General features: G+C 37.8%; 1 protein-coding gene across 2 annotated transcripts; it reads left to right on the top strand.

Annotated features, from left to right (window-relative positions):
* On the top strand, positions 1 to 20,021 carry cacng6b (calcium channel, voltage-dependent, gamma subunit 6b). 2 transcript variants are annotated; one of them, XM_023265307.3, is made up of 5 exons: positions 1 to 22; positions 11,591 to 12,137; positions 13,846 to 13,920; positions 15,512 to 15,649; positions 18,599 to 20,021. In XM_023265307.3, exons 2-5 carry the CDS (start codon positions 11,774 to 11,776, stop codon positions 18,817 to 18,819), a joined length of 798 nt encoding a protein of 265 aa, XP_023121075.1. In that variant the 5' UTR covers positions 1 to 22; positions 11,591 to 11,773; the 3' UTR covers positions 18,820 to 20,021. The 2 variants fall into 2 exon arrangements, with proteins under 2 accessions (XP_023121075.1, XP_054869558.1); XM_055013583.1 differs by lacking the exon at positions 1 to 22 and adding an exon at positions 8,341 to 8,535.
* Positions 20,022 to 21,786: the final 1,765 nt, after the last annotated feature.

Genomic DNA, 21,786 nt, shown 5'->3' with positions numbered 1-21,786 from the left:
CTGCTGCAAGGAAAGAACTCAGGTGAGTTTTTTCAAACTTTTTGTCTTTTTAACGTGTAGTTTTAATCAGAAAACTTTATTTTAACAATTAATATCCTGTCTGTAGATACTGGAGCCGTAAAGTAAAATAAACAGAATAAATGTTCACCTTTCTACTACAAACGGTGGGTGGAGAACTTCCTGACAGGTAGAAGGTCTGATGAGGCAGTTTCAGTAAAAATATACACAATATTCATGTTTAATGTAAGAAATTAAGTTGATTTTAAGGTTACAAGGAAAATCCTAATGTGGAGAAAAAATATCATAGTGGAAAAATAAAATAAAAATAAACATTAAAAAAAAAAAACACGTTTTTTAAACTAAAAATAGGCCCAAAATAAGAAAAAAATAAAGGAAACACAGCTTCAGCTTCTCTTCAGTATAGCTTCTCTCTCCCCGCCCCTGCAGTTCAAACCAGCCAATCAGGACACAGCTATCATCCAGTGACCCAATAAAAGAGCAGCTTTAGGGGGCGGTGCCTCTTTTAACAGACTTGTGTTACAGCTTGGCTTGAAGGCAGCAACACAACAGGGAGACAAACACAGTGTGGTGACTAAAAATGATTTTATTGTAACCAATCCATCCAAAAAGTGCACAACAAACGGAAAGTCCAAAAGCACAGCCAGCTTTCCAGTGCTGAAGCTCTGCAGCAGCAGCAGCAGCAGCAGCAGCAGCAGCTCCTGTCAGAGCTGCAGTAGGAGTGACGGAGGTTCTATGGATGTAGGGTTGCCACCTTTCAGAAATGAAAATAAAGGACGCCCACCACGGCTCCTCGGGCCACAGTTCAGTAAAGTTGGAAAGATGTTCACACATTCAGACTTCCAGCATCAATAACTCATATATATGTTGTGAAAACATAAACGATGCCTCTTTTCCATCATTATAAGGTACACAATGTGCTACTTGATAAAACTGGGCTTGTAGCACATTATGTACCTACAGAGAACAAGATTGAAGTTATTATTTGTGTCTCTCTTTGCTGTTGCAGCGGTTTTGCAGACACTTCCTGTGCATTCATCACTCAGCCGGCTGCACATAGACATCAATGTTATTCCTGTAGCTTGAAAGACAGCTACTTTTGATAAAACTGGGCTTGTAGCACATTGTCTGCCTTGCAACAATGGGAAAGAGGCACCGTTTATGTTTTGACAACCTATATCTAATGACTTATTGATGCTGGAAGTCCCAATCTGTGAATATCTTTCCAACTTTACTGAACTTGGGGCCACTACCACCTAAGGAGTGATATATTTAATTTTGAAAAAAGCATTTAGCCATACTTAAAGCTTTAAGTGCTTTATTAACACGGAACTAAAAATTTTGTATTGTTTTATTATCACAGGTTCTGTCTGAAAAGAGGTGGCATCATTTTAAACAGTGAAATCAAACTAACAAAATGTAATGACCAACCAGTGAGCAATACTGGATTCTGCAAAAACATAAACAACTTTTTTAAAATCTAAATCTTATCTAAACACAGTTAATGTATTAACTTATTTTTGTGTGTATGCATGCATTTATTGATTTATTTAGTACTGTTAACATATCAGAGTTCTGAGTGAATTTCTGTGTGTCTGAGGACCAGACACACAGAGAAGTCAATCCGCTGGACCTGGCATCGGGTCCTCGCTACAAAGGTCCTACGAAGTTTAAATTGGCTGCCCTTAGTATTTCCTGTGTTTTATTTTGTTCCTTATGCAGTTTTGATGAGTGTGTGACAGACGTGTATGGGGCATTTATGAAAATACGTCCCGTATTGAATCAATACGGGACGCAACAATTAATTATCAAATAAAGGACGATTTCGTATTTTAAGGGACGGGTGGCAACCCTATATGGATCCCAGGTGGAGCTCTTCAGCTGACAACCCTCCAGAAAGACAGGAACACCTGTCCAGGTGGAGGGTCGTCACACTTTCTGTCAAACTTCTAGTCTTTTTAACTTTTTAACACTACATTTATGTTAAATAATGCTTTTTATGATTTAAATACAGTAAAAAAATGTAAAAAGTGTGAAAATAACTGAAAATATCTGTAAATTAATGTTTTTGTTCATGTAGTTAGGATAAAATCCTGTAATTCTATTCTCAAATGCAGTAAAACAACAAATTACCATTTCATAATCATTGATGTGGACATTATTCACTGTTTTTAGCTCTTTTTGATTTCGCAAAACATGTAAATTAATGCTGTTAATGATTTATTTACACGTTTTTGTTCCTAATATACAGAATGTTTCTGTCAAATAGTGTTTTTTCTGATTTAAATATAGTAAAAAAAAAAAACCACTGTAACAAGTGTGAAAATAACAGAAAATATCTGTAAATTAATTTTTAATTATGACAATATACTGCAATTCTGCACTCGAATGAAGTAAAAAAATAACTAATTACCATTTGTTAATTATTGATGTGGACGTTATTTACAGTTTTCACCTTTTTTTAAATAGCAACTATGTAAGTTAAATCTTTTCTCTGTGATTTAATAGATATTAACTGTAATTTTACAAAACGGGGAAATCTGTAAACAGTTAAGAAATTAATTCTTTAAGAATAGAACAAAAAATGAATGATGAATGAATATTTTAATTCAGCTGAAAGAAATGCAAACATTTACCGTCCTACTGAATTATCTCTGTGTTTATCACAGACAGTCCCACTATGTTAGTTTTGAGTTCTTGTGTTGGAGATGTTGCTTTGTGGGAGTTTTATTCCTGCTACAGCATCACAGTCCGGGTTTCTCGCCTTGGTTCTGGATTCTCTGGCACGCCGGCTCTGTGGCCAGGATGTACTCTTCGTACGGAATGTTTTTTGGTGTGATTGCATCGTTTAAACACCTTCTTTTCTATTTCTGTGAGAATGCGTTGTGATGAATTCTGCACCCATTTTTGGTTTATTTCCTGGTTTGTGCGTTTGCTCCTGTCTCTCTGGTGTATTAGGTGATCCAGTTTTTTCATCTGTCGGTTTTTAGTTATTGTGAATTCTTGTTCGTGTGCATGTTTTAGGCGTTCTTTTACTTTTTGTTGTGTCTTCATCCGTTGGGAATTGTTCGATGAGCTCATCCATATCCTCGTTGATTTTTGCCTTCAGTCTGTCTGTTCCTCTTATCCGTTCCTTGAGTAGGTCCTTTTTGGCTCTGATGATTATCTTTTCCACATTTTTGGTCCGGATTGGGCTCTTGATGTTGAGGCTTGGTGGTATTAAATCCCCCTCCTTGCATTGGAGGTAAAATGATGAAATAGTTGTGGAAGCGTTCCAGTTTCTCCAGTCGGGGAAGTCTTTTGACACTGCTGTCTCCACATCTTCCTCGTAATATCTGATAAAATCACACATAAAACTACAACAACTACTAGTGCACCCAAAAGACAATATCGAGCAGGAAAAAAAGTGCAATGTCATTCACGAAATACCATGCAACTCTTGTAATAACATCGGGAAGACAGGGAGAACATTTTACACAAGGAAAAGAAAACAGAAGGAATGCGAAAAGGAAACAGCAACACGACTCACAAGATCTCAGAAAGAAAAAACACGACAAGAAAATCTCAAATCTGCAATATCTGACCACTGCAAAAGGAACAATCATGTCATGGACTGGGACGGGGCAACAATCATCGGGATGGAACTTCTTTTGAGCTGTAGTCCCACTATGATATTTTCCTGGATCTCTTCACCAGATTTATCCTTTAACCCAGGGATGTCCAACATGAGGCCCGCGGCAAAACCCGGCCCTCCAGAGGGTCCAATCCGGCCCTCAAATTGTAAAAACTCCAGAGAAGACATTAACTGCAGATTGTAAATTAGTAAAACTATAAAAATAATTTCTAGACCATGACAAGTTCATTTTATCATAAAGTAAAAATACTAGATTGTTCATTGTTCTTTTGTGTCTCATTTTTGTAATATTTTGTCTCGTTTTTGTTGTTTTTTGTCTTTTTTTGTCTGACTTTTGCTGTTTTTGTCATTTTATTTCTCATTTTTATTGTTTTGTATTTCCATTTTGTCTCGCTTGTGTTGCTTGTCTATTTTTTTGTAGTTTTGTTTCTTGCTTTTGTCATTTTCTAATTTTTGTCATTTCTTCATTTTTTGTCACTTTCTAACTTTTTTGCCTAATTTTTTGTCAGTTTTTTTGTGTTGATTGTCGTTTGTCTCATATTTTGTCATTTTTTTCCTCGCTTTTGTCGTTTTGTGTCTCATTTTTGTAATATTTTGTCTTGTTTTTGTCGTTTTGTAACACTGGTCTGAAGGTGGACCGAACCTGGACTAAAATGAGTTTTTGACGCCCCTCTTTAACCGTGTTCTCCATCAGACGTTATGAATGAATCGATGCAGCGTCATAAATCACTGATAGAAGAGCAGACTGGTCACTTCTGCAGATTATTGATGATCTGAACATTTTCATCTGTCTGACGCTAATTAAAGTCCTTTAACGAGCAGATGTCATTAGAATTGATAACCTCGTTAATCCATCCATCACTGCTGTCTGAGGAACACGTGGAGAACATTCTACTGCAGCTTTTTATCCTGGACAGGATTTAATCTGCTCTGAAAACCAACATGACACCAGGTTTAACGTCTGAACTGTTGACTGTCTGCTTCAGATGTTTTTGTTGGTTTATAAAACTCCTAATAGTCTCGGTTCCACATATGCATCCGGTAAACCTCGTGGTTTTCTGTCTTTTATTAAACCTAAAGCCAGAAGATGCATCTTTTGGTTATTTATTGTTAAAAGTAAACCCAAGGCCGGGCGCTCGTATAGCTCAACAGGTTAAGCAGGTGACCCATGTACAGGGCTGGTCCCCGACGCAGTGTCCTGGGTTCGATTCCTGCTAGTGGCCCTTTGCTGCATGTCTTCCCCGACTCTTCTCCCATTTCCTGTCTCTCTCTCTCACTGCACCTATCCAATAAAGCTGATAAAAGGCCAAAAAAATAACTTAAAAAAAAAAAGTAAACCCAAGGCCTACCTTTTTATTCTGGAATTTAATTTATTTTATTTTATTGTATTTTATTTTATTTTGATGTGGACATTTACAATTTTGCCCATGACATAAATTAATGTATTCTGTGATTTTACTCAGTAACAGTAATTTAACTAAGCAGAGAAACTCTGTAATATAGCTTTTAATTTCATTTCATTTCATTTTGATGTGGACATTATTTACAGTTTTGTGCTGTTTTATATGGCTATAATATAAATTAATGTATTCTGCAATTTAACCAAAGAGGGAAACTCTGTAAAATAGCGTTTAATTAAATTTTATTTGACCTAATTTAATTTAATTTGATTGGATTTAATTTAATTTTGGTTTATTTCAATTTATTACACTATAGATATTATCCACAGATTTGCCCATGATACAAATTAATGTATTTTCTTCTGTGATTTTACTCTATAACAGTAATTTAACCAAACAGGGAAGTTCTATAAAATAGCATTTAATTTAATTTAATTTAATTTAATTTAATTTAATTTAATTTAATTTTAGTTATCTTATTTTTATTTTTTTAGTTTTATTTTATTTAGTTTTATTTAATTTTATTACGATGTGGACATTATCTACAGTTTTGCCCATGACATAAATTAATGTATTTTTTTTGTTCTAATTTAATTTAATTTAGTTTATTATTTTATTTCTGTGGACTAAACAAGACATTTGTCATCTTGGACAGAAACTGTTTTTAAAAACCAAAACTACTGACTGATTCAAACAGAAAATAATCAAAATAATCGTTAAATGTATAAAATATTCTGCTATGTTAATGTGCAAATTAAAGTTTAAACAATTTATGTGAACCCTTTTTTAATCTACAGTGAATCTGCAGCTAAATAAATCCAGAAAATGAGCGACAGGTTATTCTGATATTCTGGTCTTAGGCTTTCTTGCTTTTCTCTGTTGGATTTTTATGAAATAAAGAATTTTAAAGCATCACATTTGGGTTTAAGAACGTGTAAATATCTATTATTATTATTACTTACTTTTTCTTTATTATTTAGATAATTCTTTTCATTTCGGCATTTTTGTTTATTTTTTGTCATTTTACACATTTAAATGTCTTATTTTGCTGTTCTGAATTTTCCATTTATTTATTATTTATTACATTTAACAGTCATAAATAAGCGTCATTTAAGTGTAATCTCCTGCGTTCTGTAATTTATAGCATCATATCTGGATACTTTAGTGTTCATTTCATCCAGTAAATCAGTTTTCTTTGCCTCCTGTTTGTCAGATGAGGTGAGTGTTGCAGCTCTGAAACCTGCGACAGGTTTTTATTCTGCAGCCTGAAGCTCCATTCGTCCTTTTTCTGTTTCTGTCCTCGACTGTCGCTTCTCATGAAGTGGCTTCGCTGTGAAACTGAACTGCAGCAGAAATCAGACTGAAGCTGTGAGTAACAACAAAAATCATCAGAATCACTGCATTTGGCTGTAAAATCAAACAAATTTACTTTATTTAAATCAGCAAAAAAATATTATTTTATAGATTTTTGTCACTTTTTGAAAAAAAAATGAAATAAAAATAATTAAAATTTGAAATATTGAAATTTTTTTTTCCAGATTTTCACTGTTTATATGAAATATCTAGGAAAATTATACAAAAATGATTTACATTTAACTGTAAAAGAAATAAATAAAAACAGGCCAACACTCTGAATAATGCCCACATAAAAAAAATGTATTTTTTTTTTAGAAATAATACTTCTTTTTTTAATTAATTTATTTATTTTTTACACACACACACACACACACACACACACACACACACACACACACACACGTATATATATATATATATATATATATATATATATATATATATATATATATATATATATATATATATATATATATATATAAAAATAAAAGTTTTAATTATTATATATATTTTTCAGTCCAGTGCATGTTCCCTTGGCCTCCTCTTGCCCCTCTCTGAGCTGTGCTGCAGTAAAATGCGACCCCTCTCATATAAACTGCTCCTCCTTCAGCCCACTTAATGTCATTAACAGGTGTTGGTCTAAAATAGACGCTCGCTGCAGAAGCAGACGTGTTTCCAGTGTGAGCGGACCACCCTGCTGCAGCTCCGTCGCATTATTTACTGCTGCAGACGTGTTGGTGGACATACAAACACACATGTAGCCCCCCTCCACCTCCATAAGTGGAAGCACCTCCTCCTCCTCTCTGCCCTCGCTGAGCTTCCAGTTCCTCCTGAACTCAACAACACAGCAAACAGGTCAGATTCTTCTTCTTTTCTGCTGCTTTCTGCTGCTCGTCACTCTGCCTCCTGCTGCTGCTGGGGTTTTATTCATATATTTGGTGAAAAGGTTGAAAAATTCCTCATTTCCACATCATAAAAATGCACAAACTTGTCCTGTTCCCAGCTGCTGGAGGGTTTGTGTCCCTGCAGCAGAGCTTTAGTTCCCTCTGCAGTCTCTAAGTGTGTCTAAATGATGAAATGTTGTTGTGAAAGCAGCTCGTTTGTGTCTCTGCTGCTCTCTGACCTGCTCATGAGGATGTAACGTAGCCCTATCAACACTAACGTGGCTGTCAGCAGCTGCAGTCTTGGTATAACTGAACTGCAGCAGAAATCAGACTGAAGCTGTGAGTAACAACAAAAATCATCAGAATCACTGCATTTGGCTGTAAAATCAAACAAATTTACTTTATTTAAATCAGCAAAAAAATATTATTTTATAGATTTTTGTCACTTTTTGAAAAAAAAATGAAATAAAAATAATTAAAATTTGAAATATTGAAATTTTTTTTCCAGATTTTCACTGTTTATATGAAATATCTAGGAAAATTATACAAAAATGATTTACATTTAACTGTAAAAGAAATAAATAAAAACAGGCCAACACTCTGAATAATGCCCACATAAAAAAAATGTATTTTTTTTTTAGAAATAATACTTCTTTTTTTAATTAATTTATTTATTTTTTACACACACACACACACACACACACACACACACACACACACACACACACACACACGTATACATATATATATATATATATATATATATATATATATATATATATATATATATATATATATATATATATATATATATATATATATATATATATATATATATATATATATATATATATATATATATATAAATAAAAATAAAAGTTTTAATTATTATATATATTTTTCAGTCCAGTGCATGTTCCCTTGGCCTCCTCTTGCCCCTCTCTGAGCTGTGCTGCAGTAAAATGCGACCCCTCTCATATAAACTGCTCCTCCTTCAGCCCACTTAATGTCATTAACAGGTGTTGGTCTAAAATAGACGCTCGCTGCAGAAGCAGACGTGTTTCCAGTGTGAGCGGACCACCCTGCTGCAGCTCCGTCGCATTATTTACTGCTGCAGACGTGTTGGTGGACATACAAACACACATGTAGCCCCCCTCCACCTCCATAAGTGGAAGCACCTCCTCCTCCTCTCTGCCCTCGCTGAGCTTCCAGTTCCTCCTGAACTCAACAACACAGCAAACAGGTCAGATTCTTCTTCTTTTCTGCTGCTTTCTGCTGCTCGTCACTCTGCCTCCTGCTGCTGCTGGGGTTTTATTCATATATTTGGTGAAAAGGTTGAAAAATTCCTCATTTCCACATCATAAAAATGCACAAATTTGTCCTGTTCCCAGCTGCTGGAGGGTTTGTGTCCCTGCAGCAGAGCTTTAGTTCCCTCTGCAGTCTCTAAGTGTGTCTAAATGATGAAATGTTGTTGTGAAAGCAGCTCGTTTGTGTCTCTGCTGCTCTCTGACCTGCTCATGAGGATGTAACGTAGCCCTATCAACACTAACGTGGCTGTCAGCAGCTGCAGTCTTGGTATTGTTTATTCCTCTTAATGTTGGGGGAGTATTTTAATGCCCGGTTTGCTATTCCACACCTTCCCTTCATTAGTGGACGTAGCATGTAGCCGCTGTTAGCTGAAAGATGTTTACAGTCACAACAAAGTCAACATGAGCTCAGTTTACCTCAGACTGATTCAGCAAGTTCTGTTCACTCTTAATGATAATTTCAATAATAATAATAATAATATTTATAGTAAAGGTGAAAGGTGTAGTTTAATGTTTATTTTAATTTTCTATTTTATGATTAATTCTGGATGAATAAATCAGCTCTTTAGTGAAATGTGTTTCAGTTTTTCCTCAAATGTTTTGTTTTGTCTAAAGATCTACATTTAACTGTCAAACTCCCTATCGTCTACCTCCTACTCCCTATCTCCTACATCCTGTTTCCTATCTCCTACATCCTGTTTCCTACATCCTGTTTCCTACCTCCTGTTTCCTACCTCCTACCTCCTCTTTCCTGTCTCTTACGTCCTGTTTCCTACCTCCTACATCCTGTTTCCTACCTCCTGCCTCCTCTTTCCTATCTCCTACATCCTGTTTCCGACATCCTACATCCTGTTTCCTACTTCCTACCTCTTGTTTCCTACCTCCTACCTCCTCTTTCCTATCTCCTACGTCCTGTTTCCTACCTTCTGCTTCCTACCACCTACTTCCTACCTCCTACATCTAACCTCCTACCTCCTGCTTCCTACTTCCTACGTCCTACCTTCTGTTTCCTACCTCCTACATCCTCTTTCCTATCTCCTACGTTCTGTTTCCTACTTCCTGCTTCCTACCACCTACTTCCTACCTCCTACTTCTAACCTCCTGTTTCCTACTTCCGACGTCCTACCTTCTGTTTCCTACCTCCTACATCCTGTTTCCTACATCCTGTTTCCTACGTCCTACTTCCTGTTTCCTGTCTCCTACCTCCTGTTTCCTATCTCCTGTTTCCTACTTTCTGCCTCCTACTTCTGAACTCCTACTTCCTGTTTCCTACCTCCTACATCCTGTTTCTTACTTCTTACATCCTGCTTCCTGCCTCCTCTTTCCTACCTCCTACTTCCTACTTCTAACATCCTACCTCCTGTTTCCTACTTCCTACATCCTACCTTCTATTTCCTACCTCCTACGTCCTGTTTCCTATCTCCTACCTCCTGTTTCCTATCTCCTGTTTCCTACTTTCTACCTCCTTGTTCTAAACTCCTACTTCCTGTTTCCTACCTCCTACGTCCTGTTTCCTACCTCCTACCATCCTCCCAGTGACCCACTGGTTGCTCAGTTCAGGTAACTCCTGCCTCCTCTTTCTCGCTGTCAGGGTTCAGTCCTGAATTATCGCCTCTGGATCTCCTCCATCACATAGTTTGAAGCTCACAGCTCGGAATAACAAAGGGAATAACAATGGGAATAACAATGGGAATAACAACGGGCTTGATGAGGCCACAGTGTGCACGTCAGACTGCTGGAGGGATTTGTGGAAGAACGTTATCCCTCGGATCAAAGGGGATCCGGCTGGAATTCCTTTTGTTCCAAAACGTTCTGAGAAAGTTCTACAGAGTTCTGCTAATATTTTTAACCAGAAGTTTCCTCTTAGTTCTCAGAATGTTCTCTTTAAAAGTCGGATAACTAAACACGTTCTAAAAATGTTGGGTGAATACGCTGGTAGACCATCAGAACATTCTCTAAATGATTGTTCCTTTGTTCTCATGTAACACTGTGGAATTTTTTAGGAACGCTTTATAGATTCTGTTGTTGTTCTCGTCTTTCTTCAACAACATCCATCCATGTTCTACTGCCTTTAACAGGAACATTTTGGAAACTGAAAACAAACGTTCCCACTGTAAACATCTGTCTCAGAACGTTTTAAGAACATTTATAAAACTGTTCCTGTGAGGTCTAAAGTGCACCAAGACAGAACATTTCAACATTCAGGGGATGTTGTCAGATTATGTTCCAAGATAACAAAAGAAGGACGTTCTCAATGCAACATTCTGAGAATATCTTTGGTTATCCTGCCTTCAATAAGAACATTCTGGGAACTAAAAGAAAACCTCTAGCTGTGGAACTTTCACAGAACTTTCTTCATTAGATGTTCCTGTTCTATGATATATTAACAAAAGTAGAACGTTCTTCCTACAATGATCTGAGTTGTTGAGGGAACAAAAATCTATACAACATTCCTAAAATGTTCCACAACGACAAAGGAAGAACATTTAGGGCATGACAGGTTCAATGTCATCTCCAAATGTTTTTAGAATGTCTTTAGGAAGACCATTCTGGGAACTAAAAAGACCTATAAAAGGTTCCTACAATGTTCTACAATGACTAAGGAAGAACATTCAGGGCATGACAGGTTTAATGTTTTCTCCTAATGTTTTTTGAACAGCTTTAGAAAGAACATTCTGGGAACTAAAAAGAAAACATCAGTAGAACGTTCTCAGATCACATCCAGAGTCTATGTGGGGTTCTACTATTAATAGAACCTGTAGGTTGTGGTTGTGGGTCCAGTCCAGTTCCTTTCCGCCGTTCCTCCTTTTAACTGGGTTCCGGCCCACTCCAGCAGCTCATCCAGAACCTTTGTTTCCTGTTCCGAGGCGCCATCTGGCTCCTCTGTTGTCGGCTGAAGTGTGTCACGGTTCTTTGATTAGACGTGACGGCTTTAGTTCTGGTGGAACATCTGCCGGCGGCTCTTTCATCTTCCTGTTTCATGTCTTTCAGAGTTCTGGACGGAACACAGACATCCTGGTTCCCGCCTCCGTCTCTTCCCGTTTTATCCGTCCGCCTCCTGATCCGCTGCATTCAGACATCTGTTGGGCTGGTTTCAGCGTCCGGCCCACCGCCTTCCTCCTCATCCTCCTGTTCCTGACACAAAACCCTCGGCTGTAGTCTCCCACCTCCAGGATGTGGTCCAACTTCTTCGTGCAGCAGGATGAGGAGGGTCGGATCGGGGTGGCCGGCACCGGTCAAGGCGGAGGTCTGGGCGGGATGAAGGGCGGCAGAGGTCAGCGGAGGGTCCACAGGATGAGCGACAGCCAGGAGGGGAAGATCAAGCTGGCCTTCTTGGTGGCCATCATCGGCGTGACGCTGATGGTGCTGGGGATGGGCACCGAGTTCTGGGTGGAGCTGGCCCAGCCCAAGAACCTGGGTGGGAACCAGACCTGCCAGATGGCCCACTACGGCCTGTGGAAGGGCTGCGTCCGGACACTGTGGGTGGCCGACATCGACCCGGAGAGGGAGAGCTGTGGTCCAGTAGAACTTCCTGGAGGTGAGAGTCTCTGACGCCGCTCTTCTTGTTAACGCTGAATAGACCAGTTTAGAAACACCACCGGTCTAAAGGTTGGACGTTTCTAAGTGACCCTAAACTCGAGGATAAATAGGAGATAGGAGGTAGGAAACAGGACGTAGGAGGTAGGAAACAGGAGGTAGGAGGTAGGAATCAGTAGTGTACATGAATTAAAGTTGCTCTATATTCGTTAAAGTTGCTCTATTTTAGTTAACGTTGCTCTATATTAGCTAAATGAAGATGATGGAGGTGATGGACATGATGGAGATATATGTTCCTCTTAGCTTACTATTTATTCCATTTGGCTAGCAATTTATTTTTATTTTAACTAACTATCCCTTTTAGCTAACTATTTTGAATTAGCATTCATAAAAAAGCAGATCTTTGATGTTTTGTCCTGTTGACAGTAAAATCCTTTATCATGATATTTCACCATATTTTGATGGAAGATGTTGCCTAACGTCCTGAATGGTTTTCCTGCGTCTGCATCGTTCTGTCATCGTGGACAGAATAATCTTCTGACGCTGGAAGTCGTCACTATGCGTCTGTGAAGCCGACTGGAATCTGACTACTTCACAGTTTTTGTCTAAATATAGAGGAGGAGGGAAACGGAGCTAACCTCCCCCTCCTCACCTCCTCACCTCCTTCCTCCACATCATCCAGCAGATCTGGGATCAGGGCTGAGGTGTTTTCCAGCTGATATAAATAGTTAGGAGACACAAAAACGAGACACAAAATGACAAAAATAAGACACAAAACGAGACAGAAAACAACAAAAATGAGATACCATTGACAAAAATGATGCACAAAATGAAAAAATAAGACCCAAAAATGAGACGCAGAATGACAAAAACGAGACAAAAAACAACAAAAAATGAGATGCACAATGACAAAAACAAGACGGAAAAGAACAAAAACGAGACAAAATGACAAAAATGAGACACAAAACAACAAAAACGTTTATGTTGCCAGTTCTCTCCGGGGAGCTGTGGCAACGTAAACAAATGACACTTGACTGCAGATTTTCCTTGTACAACCTATTTATTGAATGGCCAGGTGAAAATGGCTTTTTAAAGGCTGAATGTAAAAAAAAAAAATAATTTAAAAATATCTGAACAAGCTCATCTGAAAATGCAGTCAGCAGTTATTCATACATGGAGTGTAGCTATTAGCTTAATGCTATCAATAGTTTACTCACGTTAGCGACACTCAGTTGGCACCGGGTCTAATTAACTGAAGCTACCGATATGCTACGTACTGTTAGCTGGACATCAATATTTAGTGAATGTCTGTTTAACTTGTGGAATCTATTATGAGTTATCTTCAGCTAATAACTTTTCTCTGGTAAGTCGCTGCTCTATTTTCCAAGACGTCACTCCTCTGACCCTCTTACTCTCTCTGGTTATCTGTACTTTACCTTAGTACTCGTGAGAACCCGACACAGTGCAGAACTCTGCTGTGAAGGTGGAGACATGCGGCGGTGTATTTGTGACAATTACAAAAAAGAAAGAAATTGGAAGGAGCGGCGGCTAGGATTTAGGAATGGCGGGCTGCCACTGCTGAATGAATGTGGAGGAAACACTGCAGCTGGTAGAAATAGTTGGGAGCATCCAGAGGAGAGGCTGTGGGAGGATAAGTGTCTCTGTCTCATCTCCTTTTCTGTTTGTCTATTTTCTTTTTTTACCCACAGAATCTAACTGCACCTACTTCAAGTTCTTCACCTCTGGAGAAAACGCCGTCATCTTCAAGAGGACGACCGACAAGAGTGAGAGCAGCAGGATAGAGATGCTCAGTGATGCTGCTGTTTGCATGTTCCAGTCCATTAAGTCACCGCCGCCCAGTTTCCCACAGCAAGCCGTCAGCTCTCAGCCTGATTAATGGTTGTTTTCATTCTGAGGTTTAATATTCACAACACAGCCAACAGAAGTCATCTTTATGCTACTTTTAGCTCACTATTTACTCCTTTTATCTAACTATTTATTTTGTTTTAGCTAACTATTACTTTTATCTAACTATTCATTCCTTTTAACTAACTCTATAAATCATCTAACTTGGTTTAATACCCACATCATGGCCACCATAAGTCGTTTTTTTGTGTCAGTCAGAAGTTTGGAATAAAGTCAATGCGTTCAAGTGAATTCTGACATTTGACACGAAGCTGTGAGAGGAAGCCGCCTCCAGGAACATCAGCTAAAGTTCAGACAGTTCCATGTCAGAGCTTCTGTGGCAATAAATCACTGAAAACTACAGAAGTCTCCCTGTTAAGGTTCATCTTTATAGAGTGTAATCGCAGCATAAACCTAAACTAGCAATGAAAATAGACCAACAAACTCTTTCCACGTTCATATCATGAGCCAGGTGTGCAGGAAACCATATCAGAAATGTTTTCTGTGCACTTTTACCTAAATGTTTAATTCCTTTTAGCTAACTAGTTATTAAAAAATATCATGTTTAAAATTATCCATACCCTTGAAATTGTTATAAGTTTTTGAGAAAATGCAGCTTTGTGGACCTTTCAACAAGACAAACAAACATGAAGACGATGGTGCAGCTCAGCCAGATAATAATAGCTTAAATTCATCATTTACATCTGTAATACAGTCATTTATTGTCTTTTATCTCTTGTTTCCATTCAGAAGAAACCTGCTGGTGAATCAAAATTCACAATAAATCAGCATTTGCTGTGGAGATAAATCATTTTCTGTAGAAGACTGGAAAGTCTAAGGTGAAGTTGGACATAAATAAAGCTGCAGCCGGTCATTTGTTGTTTATCTCACCTACGTTCCAGTTATCTGCTCACTTTAATTAATGGAATAAAGTCTGTTAGAAACACAGAACTGGCAGCGGCTGCAGAAAACGGATCAGGTTTTTAGGTTGCACCTGTTCAGGTTTAGGATGCCAGTAAAATGTGTTTTAAATGGAGCCAGCTGGATGTTTTCACTCAAACCAACAGCTTGGTCAGGTGTTTTTTTTTGACTCAGAACTTTATAATATTTCTGCTGCAGGTTTCTCTCTGCTCACAGTCATAGATATTTTATTTTTAAACTTTCATTTCTCCTGCTGGTGTCCAGATCTGAACCTGGCTGCAGCCGTCCTGGCCCTCCTCAGTCTATTTATTTATTTAAAATTTTATTATCCCTTATTAATCCCACGAGGGGAACTTCTGGTTTTCACAGGAAGGGTTAAGGGCCCAACAGTGGCCACATCGGGGCTTGAACCACTGACCTTCTGATCAGTAGTTCAGAAACTTAACCGCTGCGCCACCACTGCCCCTTTATGACTTTTAGCTAACTATTTATTCCTCTTACCTAACAGTTTATTCCTTTTAAACTTTCATTTCTCCTGCTGGTGTCCAGATCTGAACCTGGCTGCAGCCGTCCTGGCCCTCCTCAGTCTGACCATGATGGTGATGGGTTCGCTCTGCATCGCCATGGCGCTCAGCAAAGGAGTCGCCTTCTTCCTCAAACCAGCCTCCTTCTGCTTCATCCTCTCAGGTGACTTTTACTGAACATAAACTCTCCAGGAACCTTTTAAAAAACCTGCAGCAGAGGTTTACCTTGTTCAAACTCGATATTATTATGAATGGTTATCGTTCATTCACACAAACAAATAGTTAAGTACTAAGCAATATACTGAGAAAAATCTAATCAATTAAATAACTAGCTAACCGCAAGCAATTGATTAACTATTATTTTTAGCTGTTTATTCTTTTTATTTAACCATTCATTCAGTTTAACTCTTCACCACTTTCAGCTATTTATTCCTTTTATCTCACTATTTATTCATTTTATCTCACTATTTATTCCTTTTAGCTAACTATTTAATCCTTAGAGCTAACTAGTTATTCCTTTTAGCTATTTTTTCTTTTAGCTAACTATTTATTCCTATGATAAAAAACGACAAAAATTACAAAAATAATACACAAAACGACTCAAATATAGATGAACAGATTCAGCAGCTTATTTCTCACCTCAAATGCTTTCAGAAATACTTTTTGCTGAACAGTTTTCATAATAAAAGAGAAAGTTTGAGAGCTGCCATTTTGGTGAAAAACACAAACAAGACACAAAAAGACAAAAACAAGACATAAAAAGACAAACAAGACACAAAATGACAAAAATAAGATGCAAAACTACATAAACAAGATGCAAAATAACAAACAAGATGCAAAACAACATAAGACGCAACATGACAAAAACAAGATGCAAAATGACAAGCACGATGCAAAACGACGTAAACAAGATGTAAAACAACTTAAACAAGATGGAAAATGACAAACAAGATGCACAACAACATAAACAAGACACAAAACGACAAAAACAAGATGCAAAACAACATAAACAAGATGCAAAATGACAAAGACAAGACGCAAAACGACGTAAACAAGATGCAAAATGACAAACAAGATGCAAAATGACAAACAAGATGCAAAACGACATAAACAAGATGCAAAACGAAATAAACGATGCAAAACGACAAAAACAAGACGCAAAATGACATAAACAAGACGTAAAACGACAAAAACAAGACTCAAAACGACGTAAACACAATGTAAAACGACATAAACAAGATGTAAAACAATGTAAACAAGATGCAAAATGAAATAAACAAGATGCAAAACAACAAAAACAAGACGCAAAATGACATAAACAAATTGTAAAATGACAAAAACGAGACATAAAACGACAAAAACAGGACAAAATGACTCAGTACGTCCTGTGCATCTTCTTCACGGCTGCAAACAGACTTTAGGTTCATTATCGCCACCTACTGGGCTGGAATGTTCATCAGAGTTACCGCTGTACCAGAAAGATGCCATTAAATGCATTATTTTTTCTGTAATGAATGATTCGTAGTAAACATGTTAAAGTCCCTGTCCTCTACCTGTCCCCTGCCTGTCCTCTACCTGTCCCCTGCCTGTCTTCTACCTGTCCTCTGCCTGTCCTCTGCCTGTCCTCTGCCTGTCCTCTGCCTGTATTCTACCTGTCCTCTGCCTGTCTTCTACCTGTCCTCTCCCTGTCTTCTACCTGTCCTCTGCCTGTCCTCTACCTGTCCCCTGCCTGTCCTCTACCTGTCCCCTGCCTGTCCTCTACCTGTCCTCTGCCTGTATTCTACCTGTCCTCTGCCTGTCCTCTGCCTGTCTTCTACCTGTCCTCTGCCTGTCTTCTACCTGTCCTCTGCCTGTCCTCTACCTGTCCCCTGCCTGTCTTCTACCTGTCCTCTGCCTGTCTTCTACCTGTCCTCTGCCTGTCTTCTACCTATCCTCTGCCTGTCCTCTGCCTGTCCTCTGCCTGTCCTCTGCCTGTCCCCTACCTGTCCCCTGCCTGTCTTCTACCTGTCCTCTGCCTGTCTTCTACCTGTCCTCTGCCTGTCCTCTGCCTGTCTTCTACCTGTCCTCTGCCTGTCTTCTACCTGTCCTCTCCCTGTCTTCTACCTGTCCTCTGCCTGTCTTCTACCTGTCCTCTGCCTGTCTTCTACCTGTCCTCTGCCTGTCCTCTGCCTGTCTTCTACCTGTCCTCTGCCTGTCTTCTACCTGTCCTCTCCCTGTCTTCTACCTGTCCTCTGCCTGTCCTCTACCTGTCCCCTGCCTGTCTTCTACCTGTCCTCTGCCTGTCCTCTGCCTGTCTTCTGCCTGTCCTCTGCCTGTCTTCTACCTATCCTCTGCCTGTCCTCTGCCTGTCTTCTACCTGTCCTCTGCCTGTCTTCTACCTGTCCTCTGCCTTTCCCCTGCCTGTCCTCTACCTGTCCTCTACCTGTCTTCTACCTGTCCTCTGCCTGTCCCCTGCCTGTCTTCTACCTGTCCTCTGCCTGTCATCTGCCTGTCTTCTACCTGTCCTCTACCTGTCTTCTACCTGTCCTCTGCCTGTCCTCTACCTGTCCCCTGCCTGTCTTCTACCTGTCCTCTACCTGTCTTCTACCTGTCCTCTGCCTGTCCTCTACCTGTCTTCTACCTGTCCTCTCCCTGTCCTCTGCCTGTCATCTGCGTGTCTTCTACCTGTCTTCTACCTGTCCTCTGCCTGTCCTCTACCTGTCCCCTGCCTGTCTTCTACCTGTCCTCTGCCTGTCCTCTACCTGTCCCCTGCCTGTCTTCTACCTGTCCTCTCCCTGTCTTCTACCTGTCCTCTGCCTGTCCCCTGCCTGTCTTCTACCTGTCCTCTGCCTGTCTTCTACCTGTCCTCTGCCTGTCTTCTACCTGTCCTCTGCCTGTCCCCTGCCTGTCTTCTACCTGTCCTCTGCCTGTCCTCTACCTGTCCCCTGCCTGTCTTCTACCTGTCCTCTGCCTGTCCTCTACCTGTCTTCTACCTGTCCTCTGCCTGTCCTCTACCTGTCCCCTGCCTGTCTTCTACCTGTCCTCTCTCTGTCTTCTACCTGTCCTCTACCTGTCTTCTACCTGTCCTCTCCCTGTCCTCTGCCTGTCATCTGCCTGTCTTCTGCCTGTCCAGGTGTGCTGGTTCTGCTCTCGGTGCTGGTCTTCCACCAGTCGGTTGTGTCTCTGCTGTCCAGCGACGACTCGGTTCCTCTGCACCACCAGCTGTCCTGGTCGGTGTCCTGCGTCGGCTCGGCCGGAGCCATCCTCATCTTCGGGGGTCTCCTCTTCATCATCCTCGCGCTGCCCTTCAGCCCCTGGAAAAAATGTCTGCCACACAAGAACAGCGCCACCTAGCTAACAAAAACATGCAAACACTGTTGTGGATGTCATGTTTTAGAGCAACTACTGTGAGCTTGTAATTCTCCAGAGAAGGTCTTAATCACACTAAAGAGGAGGAGTCAGCACAAACACAACACACGGAGGTTAGCACCAGCTAGTTTTTGTAATTTTTAGTAGAGTAGAAGAAGAAGCTGCAGCTGATGTGTTTACGTGTAAAAGTGTCGCTGTAGGAGGCTGAACAGGATGTAGTGTTTCTGCTCCACAAGTAGGGGGAATCGTTTTTTATTGCTCAGACACTTTTCTATTTTTGTAGTCCGTTTTGTATGGAAGCCCAAGACTGCCAAGAAAAAAAAACATGTAAAAACGCAAATGAAAAATGTGTTGTTTTCCCAGAAGTGTCCCCAGATGACACAAATGACAAAAACAAGAGACAAAGTGACAAAAACAAGAGACAAAATGACAAAAACAAGACACAATATGACAAAAACAAGACACAAAATGACAAAATTTGGCAAAAAACGACAAAAATGAGACACAGAATGACAAAAACGACACAAAATGACAAAATTTGACAAAAACAACGAAAATGAGACACAGAATGACAGAAACAAGACAGAAAATGACAAAAATGAGGCATAAACTGACAAAAACGAGACACAAAATGACAAAAATGAGACACAAAACAATAAAAACGAGACATGCAACAAAAACAAGACACAAAACGACAAACGAGACACAAAATGACAAAATGAGACAAAACGACAAAAACAAGAGACAAAATGACAAAAACAAGACAGAAAACGACAAAGATGAGACACAAATGACAAAAACAAGACACAAAACAACAAAATGAGACAAAACAACAAAAACAAAAGACAAAATGACAAAAGCGAGACAGAAGGCGACAAAAATGAGACACAAAACGAGACACAAAATGACAAAAATAGACACAAATTGACAAAAACAAGACACAAAACGACAAAAATGAGATTGAAAATGACAAAAACAAGACACAAAACGACAAAAACAAGGGACAAAACGACAAAAACGAGACAATATGACAAAAACAAGACGGAAAATGACGAGAGAAAACAACAATCTTCTGATGATGCTGTCTGTCGGTAAAGTTTCTTCTGTAGTGTTTTAAATGTTCTTTGGATGCAGCATTGTGTGTCAGACAGATGTGAGAAGAGATTAAAACAACATTTTGTATATTGGTTGGTTGTATAGAGTCACTTTCTGAGCTCAGCGCTGTACATAAGATGAATGTGTTCCATGTTTCCTCACTGTTTGTGGTGTCGTCAGGCAGATTTCCACTGCAGGGAACACAAAAGGACCTTTAACCAATCAGAACGTAGAAAAAGTGTTTTTTGTTTTTTTTTTTTTAAAACATTTTTAGAACCACAAACAAACGGGAATTCCTTCATAATTAATTATTTCACGTATATTTATCTCAAACAGAAATATTAAGGCTTCAAAAAATTATAAATATTTTTGTTATTTTACAGATTTTCTCATTTTTATTTGGTTTTAATTGTAGGTAATAGTAAATGTTAAAAAAAATGGCAAAAACTGTAAATAAAATCTGTATTTTTACAAAAAATAATTTGTTCTTTTACAACATTTGGAGCTAAAATTACACAACTTTTGCTACATTTAAATCAGCTAAAAATATGTTTATTTTACAGGTGTTTGATGAAAAAAAATATTCTGTAAATTCTGAACTTATTCTACAGATTTTTCTAAAATTACAGACATCTAATGAAATCACAGAATAAAAATATATAAAAATAGAAATTATATTTTATGTCATTTTTTATTGTCAAATATTGTGAAAATAAATAAATGAAAACATAATGCTAGTTTTGATGTAAACATTATTTACAGTTTTGGCCTAAACTACTATTATTTTTAAAATCTTTAAAATAATGACATTTTCTGCTCATGGAAATACTGTAAAAATTGTAGAATTTTACTGTCAAATATTGTAAAAATTGACAATTTTTATAATCAAATATTGCAATAAAATAACAACAATAATAATAAGATTAAGAATAATGCTAGTTTTGATGTAGACATTATTTACAGCTTTGGCCTGTAATATATATTATTTTTGTCTATAAAAATGTCTATTTTCTATGGAGAAAATCTGTAAAAAATAAATAAATTCAATTCTTAATGCACACAATTTTTGTTTTAAATAACAGCAAGTATATGCAAAAATAATAAACATTTTTGGTGTTTGACGCTATGTGAAAGAAAGATTATGTAAATTAAGGATTGAAAGATGGTAAAAAAAAAATTCAAAACTTATTTTATAGATTTGTCCTGTTTTGTTAAATTACAGAAAATAACTAGTAAAGTTACAAAAATGTAAAAACATTTTTTAGATGTTAACCATTAAAAAAACAGTCCAAAGCCTTACTTAACGTCTCAAAAATATGTATTTTTTTACAAATAGTAATTCATTTGTTTACAATATTTTACCTGTAAAGTACCCATTTTTATACTGCATTTAAATCAACAAAATTTCTTTTTAGTATTTTGCACATATTTGATGTTATTTAAAAATATTTTTTGCAGATTTTCTCCTTTTTGTAAAAATAACAGACAAGCTCTAAAATCCCAGATTGTTTTATTTTTATTTATTTCACAATAGATATTTTTTTATAAATAAAATAATATAATATATAATAATATTACAGGTCAAAATTTTAAATGTCTACATCAAAATTATTATTATTGCAACATTTGACTATAAAAATTTACTATTTATTTTTGTACTGTATTTAAATCAACAAAAAATTTTATTATTTTGCATATATTTGCTGTTATTTAAAAGAAAAATTGTGTGCATTATTTTTATAATTAAAAATAATATAATATATGATAATATTACAGGCCAAAACTTTAAATAACGTCTACATCAAAACGAGCATTATTATTATCATTATTATTATTATTATTGTTATTATTGTTATT

Source organism: Amphiprion ocellaris, chromosome 9, assembly GCF_022539595.1.
Source record: "Amphiprion ocellaris isolate individual 3 ecotype Okinawa chromosome 9, ASM2253959v1, whole genome shotgun sequence".
Lineage (NCBI taxonomy): Eukaryota > Metazoa > Chordata > Actinopteri > Pomacentridae > Amphiprion > Amphiprion ocellaris.
This window is presented reverse-complemented; position numbering and strand designations above follow the sequence as displayed.

Excerpts from the sequence above, each read along its gene's own strand:
- cacng6b (XM_023265307.3), top strand. The coding sequence starts at position 11,774 with ATGTGGTCCAACTTCTTCGTGCAGCAGGATGAGGAGGGTCGGATCGGG. Across the intron at positions 12,138-13,845 it reads TCCAGTAGAACTTCCTGGAG|AATCTAACTGCACCTACTTC; the intron begins GTGAGAGTCTCT and ends TTTTACCCACAG. Across the intron at positions 13,921-15,511 it reads CAAGAGGACGACCGACAAGA|ATCTGAACCTGGCTGCAGCC; the intron begins GTGAGAGCAGCA and ends GCTGGTGTCCAG.